The 17,466-nt window shown below is 44.0% G+C and overlaps 3 protein-coding genes across 3 annotated transcripts; 2 read left to right on the forward strand and 1 right to left on the reverse strand.

Moving 5' to 3' along the window:
• Positions 1-206: 206 nt before the first annotated feature.
• Positions 207-7,381, forward strand: si:ch211-168f7.5. Its single transcript, XM_048232209.1, has 4 exons — positions 207-833; positions 3,523-3,691; positions 4,033-4,245; positions 4,711-7,381. The coding sequence occupies exons 1-4, from the start codon at positions 594-596 to the stop codon at positions 7,071-7,073; spliced, it is 2,985 nt and encodes a 994-aa protein (XP_048088166.1). The 5' UTR covers positions 207-593; the 3' UTR covers positions 7,074-7,381.
• Positions 7,382-7,546: 165 nt separating this feature from the next.
• On the reverse strand, positions 7,547-12,361 carry ttc9c (tetratricopeptide repeat domain 9C). Its single transcript, XM_048232210.1, has 4 exons — positions 12,223-12,361; positions 8,809-9,127; positions 8,324-8,506; positions 7,547-8,050 (listed from the first exon to the last, which is right to left on the reverse strand). The coding sequence occupies exons 1-4, from the start codon at positions 12,223-12,225 to the stop codon at positions 7,905-7,907; spliced, it is 651 nt and encodes a 216-aa protein (XP_048088167.1). The 5' UTR covers positions 12,226-12,361; the 3' UTR covers positions 7,547-7,904.
• Positions 12,362-13,031: 670 nt separating this feature from the next.
• On the forward strand, positions 13,032-15,472 carry zgc:153018 (Transmembrane protein 179-like). The gene is made up of 4 exons (XM_048231613.1): positions 13,032-13,757; positions 13,898-14,035; positions 14,189-14,267; positions 14,459-15,472. The coding sequence occupies exons 1-4, from the start codon at positions 13,435-13,437 to the stop codon at positions 14,678-14,680; spliced, it is 762 nt and encodes a 253-aa protein (XP_048087570.1). The 5' UTR covers positions 13,032-13,434; the 3' UTR covers positions 14,681-15,472.
• The last annotated feature ends 1,994 nt before the right edge of the window (positions 15,473-17,466 follow it).

Raw genomic sequence — 17,466 nt, forward strand, 5'->3', positions numbered from 1 at the left:
TCTGTAAACGTATGACCAAGCGATGCAGCCAGGGCCGATTGCTTGGACACAGTGTGTATTTTCCAGATACCAGAAGGACTCTGAATTTGTTCAAAACGAGCGTATTCGAAAAGTTCCCTGACCAATCTAATTTGAGTTTAGGCTTCGTTGCTCCACCCTCTCAACACTTTCCCCCTATCTCCCAATGTGCACCCATTATTCGCGTGATTACACAGATTGTTAGCGCACCATTGGTGTCGTCTGTCTGGAATAGCTTTTCTTGTTCTCATAAGTACTAAAATCAATTGGAGACGTGGTGTAAAATGAATCATTTGGATTCTAATACCGTGTGCTGGCAAATGATCTATATGTCTTTGTTGCTTGTGCATCTGCGAAAGTTAGCTCTCAAGGTGTAGCGTTCCTGATCAGAATGACGTTCGTAAATGTGGTATCAAATTAAACAGGCAGGCTACCAGCGAATGTTGCCATTTGCGCTTACTGTTGCATTGGTGGTGCATTTGACAATCGCTCCAGCAATAACGCATCCGGGCTGAGTAGCTTTTGTCTAGGTGGCTGTTTAGCTGGACAGGCTGAAAAGCCAATTTTCATTCACAATGGCCGGGCGTCGTGGCTGTGTGAATTCGCTTTGGTCGGGCAGCGAGCGTGTTCGAATCGGAGAAAGGTTGAAGGCAACCTTAGCAGGAATACTGGAGCTGGAGCTGCTCAGGTGTCGTCACTTGGAGATGGTCGATGCCGCGTTGGACAAAAAAGAAATACTCGATGAAACCGACCAGAATGAGAGAAACACAGAAAGCGCCACCGACGACGATGCAGCAACATCCCACAGGCAACAGGTCAGTAAAGCAGGGAAGGTTACGGACGGGACATGGTCTCACGCCCGAAAATAACTTTAAGGTTTTGACAGAGCAAGACTTCCATGTCAATACAAGCTCAATTTAAAGATCCCCCCTGTTAAGCATCACCTCGCCATGCTCTGCCAAAGATTCCAATTTAACCATTTCCCGCATGTCAAGGTTATGAAAGTCGCCTTGAGGCACATTCAATGCGGTGAATATTAACTGCTGGTCAGTTGCGGTGTGAATTACGATCCCAATTATGGAGCCTTTGAGTGGAACAATAAGTTGGGAAACCATCTGACATGGAATTTACGCCATGTGGATGTTCTGGCCAGTCTCAGACACAGACATTGCAGTTGTTAGTGGTCATCAGAATAGAGGCCCTTTGATGTCACATTATTATTCTTTGAGGGGGCAATCGACTATTACTACAAAACAATAGCATAGTCAGGGTGAGATATAGGCCTAGGTGCAGTTATTTAAAGTTCAAATGAGTTAGACAGCACAGCAGGTGCATCTCCTTAGATGTAAACATCCTGCACTCAGGCATGCATCTCTTGTGGGGTCAAAGTTGAGATATTGTTAGAATAGAGTTGTGGTTTATGCCAAACATTCAATCATCTTAAGAATTCATTAGCTATCTATCTTCATTAAGGTTAAACTGTATGCTGGAAGAGGAGGTGCAATCATTTCTCCCAGTCAATTATTCCCTCATGATCTGGTGAAACACATGAGTCACGTTCACAGACCACTGTTGTTGCCTTTCCACCAACGCATCCCCGATTTGCATAAACAACACATGGACATGCGTCATAGATATCACCTCTCTGCTGCAACCCACTGAGGGAGAGGGAGAAGTGAACTGTGTGGGGGCATGAATCGAACGAAGTTGGTGGTAAACTGTACAGCTGGTGATTATACAGGAATAATGGTGGTGCACCTCACAAAGGCTTTCAGATGGACAATGCACATGAATACATTTTCCACAGCTCTTTGCCATGCATAGTGCTTGGTAATTAGTGCTTGGGATAACAAGCGGCAAGCATATACAGAAACATCTTTTGCTCACATTTGACTGACATTTTTTTTAAATGTTGTGTCTCATGGCTCTGGTGTTTTGTCTTGCTCTTCTATGGATTAGGGAGCAGCATCCCTGTTGATGAGCAGGCTCTCGGATGTCTCCTGAGTCCTCGATACATGCGTGTCATTGAAGGGTTCCAATAATAGAGGAGGTGGATCACACCGCCCATGCCTGCTCATCATCTCTATATTCCCCCTTCATTTTTCATCATTAAAATTATATACTCTCACAGCACATGTGCTGTCTCTCTCCTTGTCTTTGGCAAATTGATTTATACTTGGGATAATGGCCAGAGCTCCATTCAGAAGACTCAGATCAAGTTTCCTGAGCTAGGCTGATGCCAGCTACTTAAGCCCCATTCTCTACTTATACAGTAATGGACATGGCATTGTAACCGTATACTTCAGCAGAATGGATTTGGGCCTGGGGGTTTTGGGTCTTATGGGAGGATTAAGCGAGGCAAGAGGACTTATAGCTTTTGCCATGTGTTGACTGTTTCCTACATGCACACGCATGTTAAAGCTTTTGTGTACGAGTAACAGAAAAGTGTAAATCAGTTTTCTGTCAGCTAAGGAAAGAGTTAAGCACCCCTGCTGAAGCGGGTGTGTGGGCGATGCAAGCGAGAGGCAGCGGAGAGAAGAGGAGCTTGAGTTGTGTGCTGTGCGCTGTGGTGGGGGTGGCAGAAATATCCAAGAATAAGGAGTGGGGGTCTGGATGCCTCCCTCCTGCGGCTCCTCTCACCAGGCAACCCATCCCCCGTCTCTGCCCTCAGTGGCTTACTGGACTTAGTCACCCTCTCACTTTCCTCTCTCCTCAGATCGCTTTTGCCCTCTCAATGCGTTAACCATTCCAGAGTATTTCAGCGCCTTTGTCTAGCACTCGGGTCGATCAGTTTGTGCAATTTTGTGTTTTCTCACACATTCCTGCCCATCTCCATATGGCTTGCAGAGAGAAGGAGAGAGGAATCCTGGGTAAACTGCTAGAGCAAAGCAGAGATAAGCCTGGTCAAAGTCTCTTTTAGCCCCAACCCTTTGACACCCCCCAACACACACACACACACACACACCACCTTCTCCTTCACTGTTCTTTGTTACGTCATCTGTCTCTCTGTTTCACTCCATTCTTTTTTCTGGGCTCCCATCCCCCTTTTTCATTACAGCAGCATGAGTCACCTGCATTGTCTCAGCTTGGTTCTGTCAGGATCCCAGGACTGATTTGGGCTTAGAGGGCTGACAATAGGCCCTGTTGTCCATGGGCTGTCCTTTAAGTTGAAACCCTAGGATTGTTTGCCTGAATACTGAGAATGCCTTTAATTAGTTTACCTCAAAGTGAGTCTTGACAGACATGATAATGTGAGTCTGCAGTATTGGCCTGTAATTTGCAAATAAATGTGAATGTAAAAAAGCCTGGTTGAAAGCTTCTTTGTGCTATGCAGTACCACGTAGGACACAGTTCTGCATTGGATATTGTATCGTAGCAATCCAGTGTTGGGTAAATAAACATTTCACAACTATCAGCACCTACTTGAAAGTCAAGTGTAATTGCTAGCCTGACATGAAAATCAAGCAGTAACACGATTTGTTTTCTTCTCTCTCTCTCTCTCAGACCTCGGCTCTCTCCGAGTCAGTGCTGCCCTGCTTGAGCAATTCAGGAGAGGAAGTAGCCTCGCGATGGTCCACTCTGTCCTGGGATATCCCATCTGAGCTGCTTTCCCCTCTGACCCCAGACACTACCAGCACCACCTTAGTGGATGGAGACTCAAGACCAAGCTCAGGTATCCCAACTTTGATCTACAAAGGTTGTATTCCATCCTTCAACAGAGTTCCATTAATGTCCATCGTCACAACAGTCATCTGCACCTCTGCCACATCAGAGTGAGACAAGTTCTTGAAGTTTTAAAAGTTGGGTGTTGCTGTGGTAAGCACACACTGCTCTTACTGGTAGCCATTAACTTGTCTGATTCATGGTTTGTTTTCAGCGTCCCAATAGAACTAAGCAACCATTAACTTGTGCGTTGCTCAACTTCCCATCATTTACGTACGTGTGCCTGTGTGGGCCCCCCTCAGTAACCTCTGTCTCCATTGTTCTTTACTCCTCCCGGCACTGTTCCTTAAGGTTTCTATTCGGTGAGTGGGAGCTCCTTGTCCGATTCCAGTTACTCAGTGTCCAGTGAGATTGCTCTTGGGGGCTTGGTGAGGGCTGTTGGGAGTACGTGCCGACCACTGTCTGCAGATCACAGCGCCATCCAGTGGAGAGAGGCCTCACAGTCAAATGCCCAGAGTACTGAGGAGACCTTGAGGGAGGAGGACAGGAGACCTGTCTCCACAGGTTGGTGGTGGATGTGATACTTGTAGGATAATAAGCAGCATGTCATTGGCACTCTGTGAAATGTGTTTGTTGTGTCAGTATATTGTTAGTGAGGAATATTTTTTTCTTGGTTATGCATCAAGGTATAGAAACACCAACATCACGCTCCTGCTGAAATGTACAGTACATACCCCATCCTGTTGTTTGTATAATTTATAGTTTACTAAAATACTTATAGCATTTACATGTGTAGCACATTTGAATGAATTGGATTTACCAACACATTAGGCTAACAATAAATGTGCCATGTGCAAACATTTTATGAAACCAGTGATAAATACTTGAGTATACATAAACAAAACTCCAAATCAATCACTGAATGAGTTTCATGGCTATTTCCAGATCTTTTTCAAAACTAGGCTGCAGACATATATTTTATACAAACCTATCCTTTCTTTTATCATGTTTTGTTCCTGTTCTGAACAGGTGACCTGGAGATCCCCGGCCTCGTGCTGCTGTCTGACCTCTGCTCCAAACTGGGTGGGCCTCAGCAGCCTCCTCTCCTCTCAGACTCGTGCAGTTCCTTACATTCCCGAGTACAATTGGACCCTAAATTCTGCTCTGACTTGGTGTCCCGCAAAACAAAGGAGGTGTATCCATACCCCAGCCCCCTACATGCGGTGGCTCTGCAGAGTCCCCTCTTCACCTTCAGTCAGGACCACTCATCACCCCAGCTCTCACCTAATCCAGAGACTGAACATCCAGAAGAGGACACGTCGCCACAGAGGACTCCGCCTTCAGCGCCCCCATCACTGACGCAGCTGGAGCTGTACATCTCAAGGCTGGTCCACCAGTATCATTCTAGGACAAGGCAAGATGCCTTCAAAGCCATCTCAGGTTCAGGCCAAGATACATTCCAGTGTAGAACTGCTATGGACAGTCACGGTTCCGCATCAAATTTGACTGGCGTCACCCCCTGCAAACTCGGGAACTCTTCAAGAGTTCGTTTGAGCAGCATAAGCAAGAAAGCAAGCAGAAACTCGATCAACTTGGGGAACTTACCATCTGTGACGGGGGAGGATTTCAACATAAGCTTCCACCTGAATTTGAATTTGAACTTAAATCCGAACATAAACAAATCTCTAGATACCAAAACCCTGAAGGAAGACATATCTGCATCATGTGGTTACCTTGGCACCAGTATTACTACCCCCTCCGCCTCGCCTTCCTCCTCGACCTTGTCTTTTACGCCCACTCCTACATCAAGAAGCAGGCCACGGATATCCACTTGTCCATCGCAGGTCAATCATCGTGGGTCTCTGGAAGTGACTGGGAAGGTGTTTGGTCCCATGGGCTTTTCACGGTCCCTAGACTGGAGTGGGGCCTCCAGAGAGGAGGCAGAGGGATGTCCTCCTCCTTCCAAAACCCAGGATGGGTCTCCCAAGCTCAGTGAAGACTCTGAGGTGGTGTGTGAAATATCCCGTGTGTCAGGCCTGCCCTGCTCGGTGGTGGTAGGTTTGATGGAGGAAGGTGTGGAGCTGGACACTGAGTGCTTTCGGATTGAGCGGGAGAGAGGGGAGGGGTCAGCCTCACCATCCCAGCCCCATCTGTCCCCGTCTCCACGCTCGCCCTGTCAGATCAACACAATGTCTGACCTCGCAAGGTTGCACTCCGACGGTCAATCACCTAATCGCTGGATCCCGAGTGTTGTGGCTGGAGAAAATGGCTCCCATCAGCGCTGCCTTCAGATCGCCCATTCAGGCTCCCATTCAGGCCTGACGTCTCAGTCTGCCAGCCCTGCCTGCTCTGAACACTCTGGCCCCACCCCGACTCATCATGTGAGGAGAATGTCCCCTGTTCTGCCGGTCCCACCCACTCCTGCATCTTCTGACCCGGCCTCTCCAGGATCCTCGTCTATGTCCTGCCACCCGAGAGTGCACTCCCCTCCTCGTCTGCTCTCCGCCTCTGCCTTCACCCCCGCGCAGCTGTCCGTGTTCCGACGCGATGCTCCATCGCAGTGCTCTCTGCCTCGGTACCGGGCAGGCAACTCGCCACAGGAGGGCAACGCTCTTCGGCCCAGGGGAGGGTCACTGAGGCAGGAGGCAGGGGCTGGGTGGAGATCACAGGACCGAGGTTGGAGGAGAAGTGGAGACGGAGAGAGGCTGTACCAGGGCAAGCACGCGTCCCGGGAGCTGGTCAGGGCCTCAACGGTCAGCAGCTACTCAAGAGACTACAGCACATGCTGGGATGAGGAAGTGCGTGCTCAGACACCAAAAAAGGGTACCAAATTTTGGAAGGGCTTCGATGGACGCTTCTGGGGTAAGGATGGGGACTCTGATTGTGGAGAGAGGGATGCACGAGGCAGCAGGAGGAAAGACTACCAAAAAGAGAGGTCCTGGAGCAAAGAACAGGAAGGAAAGCCGAAGCAGAAGGGAATTCCCTGGGAAGGCCGCAGCTCCAGTCTCCGCTCATCCCGCAGGGCGCTTTTCCGCAGCGAGTCCCAGGGAATCCTCGAACCGTCATCTCAACAACGCAAAGGTCGACTCCGCACCAACTACTGGGCCTCCTCCTTTGAGATTGCACATGAGGGACACACGGATCAAGGACGGAATCTAGCAGGAAGAGAAGACAAACATCTATCGTCCACTGCCAGTCTGTTTCACCTCTCTCGTTCCCAAAGCCTGGAGGGAAGCTCCCAGTCGCTTTCTCCACTTTCTTCACCATCTTATTCTCCATCCCCTCCACCCTCAGCGCCCCTAACGCGGTCCAGGTCCTTCAGGGATCTTGGGAGACGTGTGTTTGGCTCAATGAGGTCACTCAGTTTAAGGGGCCACAAAACAAAAAAGTGATCATTTGATCATTACAGTCAATATAGTCTAGTGTAGGCTTAATTAAAATAGATTTCTTTCTGCTCGTGACTGTGCCTCTGCATGCAATGCTGTGCTGAGTCTTGTTCCTGTGTGGTTTATACTGTATATATATGTTGCCCTACACAAGTTTAAAATTGTGTTGATCACAATCCAGCAATGGTAATGTGTATTTTGACTTGATGTGCTCAGGGCTATTAAAATATGATAAAAGTTGAACCACTGAAAAAAAAATATATTGTAATCCATGTCTTATTATTAAAGTTAAATATTAAATTTATTGGAACAAATTTGGTTTTGTACATTTTTGTATAAGTGCATATTATTGCATGCTGGATATGCAATGTGTTAGATTTTGAATGTTTAGTTATTGCCACTAAAAATACATGTGGACTGTATTTTAAATGGATGTTCAGTTGATGTTGAAGTAAAATTCATACTGGTCACAACAACAGTTCACTTCAAAAATATTTATTGATTTCATTAAAACAAAGTGGAAAAAAATGAGGGTGTGTTACCTATTCAAGTGGTGACAAAAGATCAACCATTTGAAGACAATCACTGCTGAAGACAAACATAACCTAGGAGTAGATAACCAAACTTCTCTCAGTCAGTGCAGGAAGGTTCATTTTGACAGTCCATCTGTAGCAGTTGATGGTTCTCAAACATCTCATCCACCAAACCTCAGTCTCGCCCGATTTACAGGGACATGTTTCGTAGTGTTTGGCAAGCAGTAACAGGCAGCATTGCTCACATCTTTAGCCTTGCCCTTAGGAATCTGAACTTTAATTCAACTTTAGAACATTAGTCCTGTTAGACATGTTTCTGGGTCACTGCCATGTCTCCTTGCCCTTCTTGCTTCTGTTGGCTGAACATGCCTTTGTACAGGGCCTTCTCTTTCTGGTAGTCTTTACTGAGCCTCTCCTCCGCTCTCTGCAGCTGCCTTTTCACATTGGCATCTGAGGAGAGGAAGACAGAAAAGCAAACAAAGAGCAAATTACGATTTATGGTCAATTCAGAGTTAGTGGTTTTCATTCTGTTTTGAAGGGCTACTTTCTCTTCTGACAAACACAGTGCTGCAAAACTGGACTAGAAATCAGTGACCTCAGACAAAAACCTGAAAAATGTTCTGATTTACTGATATCCTACTGTCAATATTTCAACATGGACAACTTTCATCAGGGCTGACAAGCCAATGCAAATTTATTCCATAACTTCCAATCAAATCTCACCATTAGGTTTCCCCCTGCTGGCCTGCATGAGATACTGCCGAGCAGATTGAGCATCTCCTAACTCCAGGGTGGCCACCCCAGCTCTGTAGAGTGCTTTGATGTCACCTGGCCGCAACTCAAGAACATGAAGGCTGTATTCCTGCACCCGTGAATAGTCCACACTTTCCCGCTGTAGCAAACAAGCTTGGAAGGAGAGAACAAGATTCAGTTGTTAATACAGGTGAACGTTTTGCATAATTAAATCCTCATTGGGGCTATATGCAGTCATGCACATGGCAATGATGACAATAGAAAGCCAAATAAATTGAAGCTCAAGTAAGGAAAAACTGAAGTAAGTTTTAAATGCATCCTGTCCTCTGTGACATAAGGTGTTGGAGGCTGAGAGACGGTCAGACCGTCAATTAAAAAACAATACATTCATGGAAATGATGCAAGAAATAAGAACCACCAAGTTGCATGCAGTGCAGCTCCCTGTTGTGAAATACCTGCCAGATTGTTATAGCAGTCGATCTGTGTGTTCCTTAAGAGTTCCTGTTGTTCCGAGTTGAGTACAGGTGCTTTGGGTCCGAAACCTTCGACTGCAGACGTAACCTTAGAGTCAAGGCCACGTAGAACAATCAAGGCACGATGATAACGTCCAATGGCAGATCGAATATTTTTGTCTCGATAGAATGTGTTGCCTTCTGTTTTTAAACGAACTGCCTCTTGGAGTTGACTGTCGACACGCACACGGTCTCTCGGTGAAGCGGAGCAGCTGGCTGTGGCCTGCTCTGCTGCATCTTCCAATTGCTCCTTGTCATCCGCCTGTTTCCAAAACAAAGATTCCTTAACTTCATTAAAGTGAACATTTACGCCTATGAAATTATGGTATTAAAAGGACTTTGTTTTGTAACAGGGTACACATCTTTCTTTACAACTTTTTGATCTGCATTACCATTCACTCTGCACAGTAGGCAAACTTTTTAATGTAGTCGACAATCTGCAGGCAACACATTTGCAGTGTTGCAGTGGTATACCAGTATCACAGCATACCATAGTATGAAAACTGATGGTTATCATACAATGAAGTCGACTTATTTATCACCAGTAAAACAAATGCAACCAATCAGATGCCAAGTGGCTGCAAAGGGAAGAAAACCCCCCTGTTAGCTCATCTTTATGAAAACCATCCTTTTGTGCAGAATCAGATCACAGCATGTCCTGACATTTATATCTTCAACTCATGACTAAATAAAATCTCTGAACATTTAACCATCAATCATAAAAACACAATAATTTTGACTGTGACTACATTGTCTGTCCATTCAGTAACCTCTGACATTCCTAAATGTTTTCATTCACTTAACATAATTAGAAGAGGGTCATTCCACCATTCCGTCAATTCAACCAGGGCCCACGCACTTAGGTCTCAAAAAATTCTGAAAAAATTACCAGGTGTACCTATGTTACCCAGGAGACACACTGTAAAATTACTCTTATGTAAGATCAATACTTTCCAAGATACAGCCAGTTTTACAGGGGGAGGGGGGTGTCGATTTTGTTCGAGCTCTTTTTTTTGGTCAAAGTTCACAAGCCTAGCCTGGCGAGCCAGACCCACATTAAAATGTAGGGTCTGGGCACTCACCGTTCGCAGTGCTCAGTCCGAGGGGCGGGATAATCAGTTGTCTTTCAAATTCCCTCTGCACGCAATAGGACGCAATAGGATATTTGTTTTCAAGTAGCAGGGAATTCAAGCCAAACCGTTGCAACTCTGCCATCATTATGTTCAGCCCACCAAACGACTCTATACACGATTTCAATGCCTGATTAAGTTTCGATTTCTGGAGCTCACAAGTCAACGGAGAGTTGCTAGACTAGCCCTGGCAGCAAATGTAATCGCGTCTAGATTTCTAGGCTATCACAAGCCCACAGCGCAAGAACTAAACCATGTAGGAGGCTCAAATTTTGCATGCTGGTACATAAATCGGAATAGTATGTAGCAAAAACGTCACGTTTGGTCTGGATAATCCTGCATGGTCATAGCTGTCCCTCAAAGTTGATACAAATTTTATTGGAGTTTTTGGCTGGGCTCTGTTTAAGCCTTCAAAACACATATTTGTACTCAACATAGGCTCTTGATTTATTTTCCTTACTGAGATAAGTAGAAACACTCTCACAAAAAACAATGAACAGAAAATAAATTCCTTCAGGGTCTGAACAGCAGACCTTAGAAGTCTAAAAAATAATTTTGGTTCTCATTTTCAGAGCACCTAAACACCTTGTGGGAATATACAAAGATTTTTTTTCTTTATTCTCCATGATCTTTTCTTTTTAAAAACACCAATTTGACTTGTCTTATGCAAATCTTTCTTTTCCACTTTCCACACTGAACATGGGCAAAATGCACCACTGACATCAATAGGTTTTGTATAGAGCTACCACAGGTTACTCTATACAACCACAGGTGGCAGTGTGGTGACTCTATATAAAACATATTGATGTCAATTCAATCCTTCGTCCAGTCTCTGGTTCAGTGATATTAACATGGTAAAACTTTCTTTGCAATTGTCATGGTTTGTTGGTATATGGTAGCCTATGCTAGGATGGTTTCTTCTTGGGTCATTCCACGTCAGTTCAACCAGGGCCCACGCACTTAGGTCTCAAAAAATTCTGAAAAAATTACCAGGTGTAAAAGATTTGCATAAGACAAGTCAAATTGGTGTTTTCAGGGATCATGGAGAATAAGGAAAAACATATTTAAAAAATCTTTGTATATTCCCACAAGGTGTTTGGGTGCTCTGAAAATGATAACCAACATGATTTTTCAGACTTGTGAGGTCTGCTGTTCAGACCCTGAAGGGATTTATTTTCTGTTCATTACTTTTTGTGAGAGTGTTTCTACTTATCTCAGTAAGGAAAATAAATCAAGAGCCTATGTTGAGTACAAATAATAACAACTTTAAGGGACAGCTATGACCATGCAGGATTATCCAGACCAAACGTGACAATTTTGCTACATACTATTCCTATTTATGTACCACCATGCAAAATTTGAGCCTCCTACATGGTTTAGTTCTTGCGCTGTGGGCTTGTTAACTTTGACAAAAAAAAGAGGCTGGACACCCCCCTCCCCCTGTAAAACTGGCTGTATCTTGGAAAGTATTGATCTTACATAAGAGTAATTTTACAGTGTGTCTCCTGGGTAACATAGGTACACCTGGTAATTTTTTCAGAATTTTTTGAGACCTAAGTGCGTGGGCCCTGGTTGAACTGACGTGGAATGACCCAAGAAGAAACCATCCTAGCATAGGCTACCATATACCAACAAACCATGACAATTGCAAAGAAAGTTTTACCATGTTAATATCACTGAACCAGAGACTGGACGAAGGATTCTGGTATTTCAAGTGACAAACCTGGGTAAGATAACTCGCAGAGAAGTGGTAAACCCACTGAAGGTAGGCTTTGGCTTACCCCGGTTTGCCAATAAATAACATACATCCCTGATTAGTTGAGCAGATCAGTATGATCAGCTGCTGATCAATTGTATTGGCAATAACTGACTGATAGTATGTTTAGCAGGTAGTGGACAATTTCCTGTGTAGGAGGGACCCAGCAGGTCCTTGATTTGCGTTATGCACGTTATATTCAACGGTCTATAGGACTACTTTATTAACAGGCCAAACGTCAGTTAGCTGGTTTTGTAAAAGTCTAACCTGGAAACGATTCCTTGAATTGGCCATAAACACTATGAGTACCGTTAACCTGTCGTTTAGCCTAACGTCAGTTTGTAGAGGAAATTGTGCTGCCAGTGCGTAAGAATTACCTAATTTCTTCCAAAATGCAATATTTAAACTAATCTTTGTTAAAACAATGAGACATTCAATGTCACATAAACATTCACCCTTCTTGATACTTACCATTAAATAATAATCAAATATTACAGGCACCGACTGAAGTAATTAACTTAGCACCAATTCCTGCTTCTCTTCTTCTATGGATGTAGTGTTTGGCGTTTCCATCCATTGGTGTCCCAGTGCTGCCACCTCGTGATGTGTTTGTTACCTACAGTTTTCTCGCAACAATTCAAAAGCTCTATTTATATTAGCGGAACGTTATAAAAATGACTGCATATGTATGAGTGGTGCAAGGCTGTTCCCGAACCATTTCCAGCAATCCAAGCGGTAAAGAGTGCATTTTAAACAATCGTTTTGCCTAGCTGTAGGGCAAACCAATCCAAAAAACAACTGATATGCAGCACAGCAGTCGAAATGTAGCATGGATTTGATTCATTTTCCAGGGTGGAAATGATATATATGATGCATATATGATTTAGCACTTGGAACTACATGCCCACCACGCCCACCCATTTGGAACGCGACAGATTTACTTTGTAAGAAAATGTGATGCCCTAGCGTAGGCCTATTTAGTTCACTAAGTTGAATATTTGTGTTCAATTTAAAGAATTGGATTAAAATTGGATAGGAAATAAAGTGTTTATTTGGTATCTCTTGTGCTATCGTCCGGGTGGCCCAACTCCATGGGCTGTTCTATTTCTGTTTAGTGAGGGAGATGTAGGCCTAGTTCGTTTTGGGTGAGGAGGCCAAAGCAAAGCATTTAACCCACATTTGTGTTCCACTAACCGAAGGAATGTGGCATAGAGGAGTAGTCTTTTTTATTTGTAGCTCCACCCACCCATCTTTAACGCATGCATCACACTGTACTGCAGCCTGTTGGATTAAGGACATTTGTCAGTTGCGGCTGTGCTCTATTTTTACAATTCAAAAGGACAACCTAACATCACTTAGGCCTATTTATTTAAATATCACTGAGTCGTCGACATACATTCAGCTTTTTCACAAGAGCGTAGGGTAGGCTAAGCTACGCGCATGTCGTGTAATGCGTCACCACCCCCCAAATCTGTGACAGACAGATAGTCATGCAGTCAGTGCATGCATCGGCCCGGCGTTGTATAACAGGAATTCGGCAATAGCGAAGCGTAAACGAAGAATGTGGAGCACTTGAACGTGACGCACATCAGAACCATCTGACCAGGAAAACGTTATCGTCTTTTAATGCACCTTTAACCAAAACAGCAATTCCTTTTAGTGGGCCTTCATCTAAACTTAGACATGGAGCTTCATCGGCGACTGTTGCTTGCCCACTGTGCCGCCCACACCCTTTCTATTTTGGCCGGACTTCTTATAGTGATACCCCTTGCACTTAACGGATCCGCGTTCAAAGGGAGGTGCGCGCTATTCAGTCAAGGATTTTGGCGGACGGAGAATCAAACTCTGATCACTGGGGAGTCGAACGAGATATCTCATTTGGTAATACAACAATGGGGTCCCCCATCCGCCTGCCAGTTCGCGACATTCGTTGGAGTGTTCACCGTATTGTACGGAGCAGCGCAGGGATGGCGAAGCTTGTTCTACCTTCACGGTAGACATGATGAGTATGTAGGCCTATTCCAGTATAATAGCCTAATGCTACTGAATTATGCTCAATGGGAATTAATTGATTAATTTGGTGTTGACTTTGAAATAATGTTACGGACAATTTACATGTCTAATATAGAACCTCTTTTTATTTCAGCACCCTCCTCTCAGCTTTCCTCACCCTTCTCTTGAGCCTCTGTCTGTTTTTTCTCTCTGGTGGGGCGAGTATTACCCTCTCTCTGGGACTTGTGTCCTGGTGTGATGTTGTGACAGAACACAACTCCAGACCATACAGGTAAAATAACACAATGAATGTAAGAGTAGGAACACAGTGTTTAAGTGTAAGGTCAACAAAATAAATAGTAAATGGTCAATTGTGAGTAATACTTGCATAACATCATTCTTGTCTAGCCTAATGAAATTCCATGTCTATTTTGACCCTACCCAGTTGTGCAGAATCACAGTCCATACCTCTATACCTGGATGTGGAGACCTCTTCCTTTTATTCAGAGTTAACCTGTGCACAGGTATGTATAATTTAACTCAAGTGTAGAAGTTTCAAAGCGAGAGCGAGCAGTCAAAGTCAACCTTATTTTAAAAAGGTGGCTGTTTTGATTTTGTTTTGTTGTCTCAATTTTGTTGGCGTCTGTGAAGTTTAACTTGATGTGTCTGGTCCTTCTGCACATTTCACTGACTCATGCCCCCCTTGCCTCCTCAGCTTGCTCTTTGGTGTGTGACCGGACTCTGGCTGATCCAGGTCATCCTGTCTTTCCTGCGCCTCTATCACTCCCACAGTCAGCACATCAGCGGGCCATGTCTGGCCAGAGAGAAGGAGCTTCTGCTGGGACAGGCCTACTGCGACTGTGCCTTCACCCAGCACCTGCATGCCCTCCCGCATGAACACCCACACCTCTCTCAGACAACTGCCGTCCTCATCTGATGGGAGAGTTTAACTCATCGACTCTGTCCGCCGTAAACAAAATGACTGTCTCTTTTATCGTGATAAATGCTAAATCAGTAACTTATTCATTTTACACATTCGATGCACTGTCCGTTTTATTTGTTTTGCATAACTAAAATAGTTCTGCGCACTGATGCCAAGCACTTGAAAGTCAAATATTTGAAGCCTGTGCAAATATAGCTGAATATAGCTGGATGCAATTGTTGGGCAATGGATGCAGGTTCATGCATGTGATGTTGTCCTGATAACAAGCTCAATTATAAGCTTGCTCTTCTGTTTTGACATTAATGAGACCTTAAATGGTCTTGTTTTGTATTTCATAGCCTTTTAGGAACACTAGTGAATTTGATGCATGTTCATGTGCACAATCCAAATGTCCTCTCTCCCTTGTATGAAGGTTTTTGTATGACGCTGTTTGGGTAGATGCAGCAATACGGGGGGACTGATTCCCACAAAATGCTAATGTCATTGAGTGCTTGGGAAGGATGGGAGAATGTCTAAAGGAATTCCAGCAATTCCTTTCATTTGACATATGATCTCTGTACCCCAACCCCGAATAGATGCAATGACACACAGATGGCAGAGCAAAAAACTGGAATGAAGGGGAATTTCAGTCCTTTATTATTAGTAGTATTGATGTATGTTTATTATAATGTTAAGGCATGTTTACCTTTTGTGTTTATGTTTTGTAGTTATTTATATTTTTACCAGGTATCATTTCTGAAATATCTGACATTTCAATAAATCCTCAGGTACAAGGGTAACATTGAATCATTTGTTTACTGAATAATCCTCGTTAATTTCTACCGCATACAACTTTGAAAATAATGACTCTGTGGTGGAGTGATGTTGAAAGTTCATTAGTTGTGTTTTTAAAGAAAACACTCTTATGCCTACGCCTGTAAAAGCCAGGTCAGACGAAGAGAAACGCAGTTTGGGAAAGGTATTGGTCATTGTGCTGATAACACGTGAACATTTTCATGTATCAACAAAAGATAAATAGTAACAACGTTACCTTTAAGAATTTGCGTTCCTATACGTTCTAGGCTACTAACCAATGAAACACTCAGGTGAGCAATCTCACCAATAGCTATCGTGTGTTTGAAAATTAAGGCGGGATTATTTTATGACAGGCCAATGAAAAGTAGGGGCTAGTATTTTTACAGGATGTGTACTGTAGCTCGCTAGCAAAGATTCTAGAACAGAGCAAGATAGATCAGTTACGTCATAGGCATGAAGTACGCTCTGAGCCCGACAGGGCGCCATTTTGGTAAGCTCAGCGCAACATTTCATATACAGTTCCAATTCTATGAGCCCACCTGAACAGCTGTTTTTAACGTTGCCAGCTGTTTTTTTTTTTACTCGGTAATGAACTGCAAGAACTGACAGTGTGAAAGGCCTGATTTATCTTTTTCCAAGTTTACACTGAATAAGGAGAGGTAAATAGGCCTATTTAGACAGAAGTAGCTATTGCACTGGTATATAGATCACATAAATTCCCATTGAGAGACTGTATAGCCTACGGATAAGCTAGCTAGCAGGCAAACTAACTTAGCTAACGTTATATTATCACCATTGTTCTTTTTTCTACCTGTAGGCTATACGTTAACCCTTCGTTCACGGCCTGCTTAAGCATAGGCATAGGCTATTATTATCAATCACTAATAAGGTCAAGATTTCACTCAAGCGTCTGATGTAACTTAAATAAATGCAAATAGTTGGCCTAGGCTAAACACAACCGTGCTTGACACTAATTATTATCGTTTCCATGCAGTCAAAAACTCCCAAATTGTCCTGCTTGCCTATGTGAAATGCATAGGCCCTATGACCACAGAAGTTCGTTTTCAAAAATCATTCGCCTATATATATAGGCTGGAGCCAAATTAAAACATGTCTTTGTAAATGGCTTTGTAAATTAGGCTACGTTTAATTAAAAAGTGTTTCTTGCGTGCGTTCATTCTCTCATTCCCTCTCCAAAATGTTCCTGTTCTAGGCTGGCCAAGTGCATGAACCCAGCATCGGTGCGCGCGTCACATGAAACACAATTGAGACTATAGATTGACCATATTGTACAACTGCAAAGCCTTATCATAGGCATGTTATATTCATGACATGAAAAGTGGAACTTATAGCCTAGAACGAAAATGAGAAATTGCGCAGTCGGCTAAACGTTTTAAACTTGCGCAAAACTGATGAACCCAGCATCGGTGCGTCGCATAAATTAAAACACAAATTGAAGCCGCACAGCTTGACCATTGGACAATCCTACCACAAAACCTTTCCATAGGCATGCAACGTTTATGACATGAGCTCTCAGCACAGTGCTGACTTGCGCGTCTTTGATGAGCGTATACGAAGGAAAGCCCTCTAATCGGACGGGCAAGACTGACAAGGAGGCCAGCCCGTGGCTACGCGTAGCCTATGTCAAACAGGTGCTTTCTCTTCGACCTCCACAAATTAAGCTACAGTTAATTCCGTAGTCGTTTGAATACGTTTGCGATTGACAACGCGACTGACAACGTTGTGATAAATAGGCATTCTAACTTTTGCAAAGTCAACTTGAATGCATCAATTTTGAACAAAGTTGTGTAGGCTACACCGCGCCAGTTGTAGTCTGCATGAAGTTCTTGCACAAGCCACCGTTTTGATTTCCGTAGGGGAGATGCGGGCTGAACCCGCTTGAGGGAGAGAGGTGCAGGGAGAGAATGGGTGCTCTACACTACGCACATCTCTCTGAAATAATGTAGCCTACACTAATCCATATT

The sequence above is a fragment of the Alosa alosa genome, chromosome 21 (assembly GCF_017589495.1).
Source record: "Alosa alosa isolate M-15738 ecotype Scorff River chromosome 21, AALO_Geno_1.1, whole genome shotgun sequence".
Taxonomy (NCBI): Eukaryota; Metazoa; Chordata; class Actinopteri; order Clupeiformes; family Clupeidae; genus Alosa; species Alosa alosa.